A 6,646-nucleotide genomic window follows, 5' to 3' on the forward strand; every position below is an offset into this window, starting at 1 on the left:
AATTTTTAAACTGCTGTTCTCTAAGACTTATTAAACTAATCTTTTATACGCTGAGTTTTTAATATGTATTTTTTTTAACTGAAGTGATTTCCCTGCTCAATATATATAAACCACTGAAATATATTTTTAAAAAAACCACTGTTGATATCAGTCACCATTTATTACACGAGGAGTCTTCAGCCGGTGGGGATCGAATCCACGAACTCTTGGACATGGGACCAGTGCCCTACCAACCAGGCTATCTCGGCCTCATTCCAAAAATTTGGAAATATCGATGTAGGTCGATTTTCCATAAGAATCATGCTTAGTTCTTATCATCACGAATGATAAGAACTAGCACGATTCTTATGCCAATACTTCTATTTTAGTCTTCATACATAAACTCTATAAAATAGTAACTAAAAATGGAAATTTTATTGTATATTTGTCTTTTGAAGTAAAGTATCAACATTATAGCAAGAAAAAACAACTATTTCAAATATTAATATTTTTAATGTATATTTAATTTCAGCTGCGAGAAAACAAATGGGCTCAAACGGTCTTACACTATGAAACAGATAAACCACAAAGATTGCCAGTTGTTGATCTATCTCTAACAGACATCGGTGGAAGAAATCAAGAATTTGGATTCGATCTTGGACCTGTGTGCTTCTCTTAACGTGGCATGCCATTTTTGTGATAAAAGTATTTAGAGAAGCCGAAAAGAAAAAAAAAACACTTTTTGCTGAAAACTCACTGTTGCACAGAATACCAAACACTGCCAAATATTTATCATAAACTTTATTTTTGTCGCATCATTTTATTATTTTTTTATAACTTAAAAGGACCCCGTACTTTAATGAGTATTGAAAGGAAAGTATTGATCATCACTCGTCACAAATCAGCTTTTGTTGTGTTTCATTCGAGGCACTTTACTGTAAATCTTGTAATGAATCTGTAATAAATTATAATTTGTTGTTTTTAGATAGTTATTTCTTTCTCTCTAAATTTTAGACATGGAACCCATCCCCAGAAAGCATGTAACCTTACGGCAACCGTGTTTTGGAATTTTCTTTTTATCGTCGCGAAAACGTTTGTATTAAAAACCTTTTTTCAATGAAACAAAAACATTGCAGCTTCAAACCTTTCATCCTAAAAGGATTAAAAATTAATTTTAAAGCTTTTTAAAAAAGCATTGTTACTTAAGGCCTGGTTTCTTAGGACAGGACGCCGTCAGCTGGAAATCAGCGCTAACCTCTGATTGGTCCATTTGTGAGTTTGATAGTATACGTCATCGAACGCTCATCTTGAACTACAATTGCCGTCCAACTAAACTGCAGTTGGATTACAACGTGACGTTAACCACAGAAGCAATGGCGGACAACATCCAACAGCACATTGAAATCAGCCAAGATTTTGATTTTGACATTAAACATAGCTTCTTCATTAAACATAGCACTCTTCATTTAGCTCAGCTATAATGTGTTTTTTCTTGGACAAAGTCATTATTTGTTCTCTAAAACACTGGTCGACAATAACAAAATCAATACAAATTCAAAATAAATATTTGTTTACTTTATTAACGCATGCGCAATGAGAGATAATGTCTACGTTGGACCGACTGCTCACGTTGAGCTAACAAAAAAGTATTTTTTTTGGAGTCAGCTCTATGTCAACTTTCCGCTGACTCCCAGATAAGGCGCTAGTTCTAAGAAACCAGGCCTTGAGCTAACAAACCACTATTTTGTTGGCGTCACCGGAACGTTGACGTCCCGCTGACGCCCAGATAAGGCGCTTGTCCTAAGAAACCAGACCTTTAGGTATAAAAATCATTTAGGTTCATAATGACGTTGTAGCGGACGTCACACTTGCGATAGGATCAATTGGATCATTGCATTGTCTATTAAAATTTCATGACAAGGTGGATTTTAGCTGAGCGTACAAGATATTGCGAAAGGAAACCTTACAAAATTATTTTCACCTTAAGACTAGCTTTATTCAAGGATTTTTATCACGCTTCAAAACCTTATGACAACCTAGATTTAAGGTTTTTATATAGAAAGTTGTTTTCCAAGATTCCAGTAATGTGCGTAGAATATAGCAGATTGTCACTGATCTTGATTTAAGGTTAGAAGGCTTACACGTAAACCGCACAAAAAAAAATCCTTTTTAGGTTTACATTAAAAGATTTTTACTGAGTGAAAATAAAGTGAGTGTTTTGCTATCTGGGATAGATCTTAGGAAAAATTAATAGTGATCACCACTAACCATTATTAGCTATAACATTAAGTGTTAGATATTTAGGTCCCGCAGTGGACTGATCGTTAAGACACGGTTCCCAGCAGATCACCGAAGTCAAGCATCACTAGCTGCAGTTAATGTGCGGGTGGGTGACCACTTGGATCAGTCTGCGTAGGGACCAAGGGTGTGCGGTGTGGGTCCTCGTTAAACTGTTCTACCGTAAAGTGCTCGACTTCGCGCGCAGGTCGTCGGGCTACCGAAGCGGGGGTGTCATCCCCTCTGCAGAGGATCAAAATTGTGATGGCATGTCTTCGGATCATCCTCAGGGATGTTTCCCAGACCGTCACCAATAGCCCATTGTGCAGCTCTAGTGTGACGTAAATAAGCAACTACTACTAGATATTTAGTTCTAAATTTTACAATCTAACTCTATTAGATTTTATAATCATTTGCTACATATAATTGTTGTATTTGCAGTTTCCTCGTTATAGTGGAATTATTGGCATGGTTTCACATTATTAAGAGAAAAATCACGAAACGCATCTAGTGTTGACTTATGTTAATGATGGTTATGTAAAAGATGTGATTTTGCATTACTATTGATATCCAATATTTTTCGACCAAAGAAGAAGAAAAGCAAAATCACTCCAAGAATTTTAAGAAATGTACAACTTCGAAAGATTAAAAAACTGAAACTACATGTCTAGCTAGCAATTTTTCAAAAAAAAATAATTCTTTTAAAAAAAATTAAGAAAAAAAGTGATTGTCACAAAAAGAGTTTACTACCCCCTCCAATAACGAAAAAAGAATATTCAATTTTTTTTTTTTTTTTTTTTTTTTTTTTAACTCAAAGTTGGGGTCAATATGAGTCTGCATCAAAATATGGAGACTTGTGAGAAAATAATACTCGTCGTAACCAATGTGTAATATATTCAGTTTTTCCAGAAAATTAGAAAACAGGAAATAAGTATCTAAACGGATATTTAAAAATTTTCCTTTCAGATGCTTTACCTTTTCATTTTTCAAAATTAATTAAAAGGGTCAAAGGGTCGATTCAGGCAGAAATTGGACCCCCTTTTTGGGGTTCCTTCACTAAATTCAAACTAATAATAAAAAAAACGGTCTCTTCACAAAATTTAAATTCGAAAAACTGGTTCCATCACATAATTGTAATTTGTAAAAACTGCTCCTTCACAAAATTCAAATTCGCAAAAGCGATCGTTTCACAAAGTTTCACTTTACAAAAATGCTCACACAAAATTGTTCTACAAAGCACAAGGAATTCGCATAAAAAAAATAAAAAAAAAACGATGTGCTTTTAAGACGGAATCATTACGAATCAAACACATCAAAACTCAAATTCAAAATTCTACTTAAAATCGAAAATCGCATGTCATAACAACGTATTAAATATATCGGAATTAATTAAAGAAGCGAGACAAAGAATGATCGGAAAAACACATGGGTATTGAGAAAAAAAATCGGAATGGAAAATAGTGATTTCTAAAACTAAATGTCTTTCATTGAGAAATTTTCATGAAAATAATTTACATTTTTCACAAAAATATTAATTTTTCAAGAAATAGAACCTGAATCGACTCCTGAATTATTCAGTTCAGAAAATTTTAAATTTAATGATTTTTCTGGAACATTGGTTCTACAATTTAAAGCACAGTGGGTTTCTGAGAACTCATTAGATAAGTTCAAAATGAAGATGAAACAAAGAAAAATAATAGACATATGAAAAAAAGGGGGGTATTAATAAGTAAAAAAAATAAAAAACAACAGTTAAAAAAAAGAAGAAAAAAAGTATGGAATTTTATTTAAAAAAAACCGGGAAAAAAAGATATAATCTTTTCATCAGCCCACACGATTATATCCGCAAAACAGAGTGCTTTCTGACATTGCATTAATAAAGCCAAAGCAAATGTGAGGAGCATTCAAAAAAATTTTTTTACCAAAATTACTACAAATAAAATAGAACACAAAAAGTAAAAATAACATGTAAAAACAGAAAATAAAATAAAATAAAAGGAAAAAACAGTGTGAAATATTTACCCCGACCTGCCCCAATTTAGAGCATACGGGTAAATGTTTATTAAATCAAGAAAAACAGAAAAGTACATAAAATACAAAAAGTGCAAAAATACGAAAACATTACAGAGTCTGATGGCAACAGCAGTAAAATAATTAAAAAGCTCCGAGAGTCCCGCCTTATAGTGCCGAAGCCGACGGGACCTCCCTTATAGTGAGCCAAAAGACACAAATGAAAAATTTTACAACGCATCGCAGGAAAGTACAATATAAAAGAAAAGGAAAAAACAGTATAAAAAATGGACTATAAAGCGAGTAGCGTGCGTGCGTGTGCATACAATGTTATGCATGAAAGTGTTACAGAAATAAATGTATAAGTATTCTGATATAGTATGACTGTCTACTTGAATATGCATAAGTAATATTCTTAGAATAATTTTTATATTTTGTTAAAAACCTCATTTTGTATTTGTCCCCAACGTTTACTTTATTACTATCATAGGTACGAAACTATAAAGATGGTTCTAGTTGATATATATATCTCTTCCAGACTACAGAGAACACTCTTTTCTACAGAACAGTAAAGTTTAATTGCGGTACCAAAAGGTCAATAAGTTTAATTTCATCTTAAATCTGTATAATATATATGTTGATGTATAATATATAAGTAGATGTTTGTCACTTTATTGAATATAATTACTGTAATCCTAATTTTAATTTAAGAATTTGCAAGCAAGTAAAACATTTTTGATTAGTAAAAAAGGGCAATAACTTACTTTTACAAAATACGTATTGTTTAATTCAAATAATGAATTTTTTTCTCCATCGATTTCAAAAAAACTATTGCTTTGTAATTATTGTCTCAACCTGAAATGTTTGAAATTTGCAATTTCAGTTATAATTTCTTCTTGACATTTCTAAACTTTATAGGTAAATTGTATTTAAATATGAGTCGTAAAAAGACCAAGAATAAAACTTCGACACGAGTAAAATGTTAATTGAAATTTTACAGGGTTGTTTGCATGAAAGGATGTATTGGTTGCGGGCACAAGATGTAGAGAAAATTAAGTTATGCGTCATTTTAAAAATGCCAATTTTTACCCATTTTTAAACCATAAACAATTTAGATAAAATATATAAATTATATTTTTAATAGTGAAATGAACAATATCATGTTCTTAGATTATTCTATAGCAAATGCTGTAGTTTAGAAAAAAATATCTTGAAAAAGAAAAAAAAAGTAGACTTTTTTTGTCTTCAATTTATTGTCATTATCCCTTTTTATAATTATTGAATCATTATAGAAAAACGCTTTTTAATAACGAAACACGAGTTCTGGTTTAAACTATTATATGTTTGATTTCAAAATGTGGTCTTACTTATGATAATATAATGGTAGAAGGATGTTTTTGCAATATTAATTAAAAAAATATTAATTAAATTTTCAATTAATTATTTGTAAAATGTTTTCGTATATCTATAGCATTGACAATCTATACCATTGATAATAGCACCCACTAACTTATTTATGCCACTGTCAATGATAGTCCTCTATTCAATGAGAGAGAAAAATAATCTATGGGGAGCAAAAAGGAAAAAAAAATAAAAAAAATATTTTACACTTTTTTTATTAAAAAATTGGAAAGCTTTTAGTTAGCTGGGCACCAGCAAGAAATCGCCAGAAAATGTAGACCATCGACAACTTTTTAATATATTTTTTTCCTATTTGTTTATTTATTTTCTTAAACATAGAACAAAAAGAACATTCACAAAAAAAAAAAAAAGTTTAAAAAAAATATTTGATTTCACTTACTTGCACCGGGCTAATTAACTGAAAATTCTCAAAAATTAAAGCATTTCTTCAATTCAGACCTATTCCTGGAGTAGATCATTTATATTTGAAGAAAATAATTAAGTTTAACGTAATACAACATTAATTAAGCATTGACAGACATGCGATTGCCGACAGGAGAAATTTTCTCAAATTTTTCATCCTCAACGTGCAGTTTTTCGTAGAACTCATTTCTGAAATTTAAGGAGAGAAAATAAAACTTATTATTATTTTTTTTTTGTTTGTTTTGAACTAATAAATTTATTCTCATCACCACATAATATATCTATAGCAATAATAAATAAGAAAAAGCCGTTAAAATTCCCAACCATAACTGTTGTTGTTCATTTACGTCGCACTAGAGCTGCACAATGGGCTATTGGCGACGGTCTGGGAAGCATCCCTGAAGATGATCCGAAGACATGCCATCACAATTTTGATCCTCTGCAGAGGAGATGGCACCCCCGCTTCGGTAGCCCGACGACCTGCACGCGAAGTCGAGCACTTTACGGTAGAACAGTTTAACGAGGACCCATACCGCACACCCTCGGTACCTACGCA

The 6,646-nt window shown here is 31.7% G+C and overlaps 1 protein-coding gene across 1 annotated transcript in view; it reads left to right on the top strand.

Moving 5' to 3' along the window:
• Nucleotides 1-963, top strand: part of LOC107442626 (uncharacterized) — a 108,707-nt gene extending 107,744 nt beyond the window's left edge. The window contains exon 49 of the mRNA XM_087151044.1: nucleotides 512-963. Coding sequence (XP_087007170.1) covers nucleotides 512-658 — 147 coding nt within the window. The 3' untranslated portion in view covers nucleotides 659-963. The remainder of the gene's footprint in view (nucleotides 1-511) is intronic.
• Nucleotides 964-6,646: the final 5,683 nt, after the last annotated feature.

The sequence above is a fragment of the Parasteatoda tepidariorum genome, chromosome 9, assembly GCF_982258835.1.
Source record: "Parasteatoda tepidariorum strain Cologne lab strain chromosome 9, Ptep-v5.0, whole genome shotgun sequence".
NCBI lineage: Eukaryota > Metazoa > Arthropoda > Arachnida > Araneae > Theridiidae > Parasteatoda > Parasteatoda tepidariorum.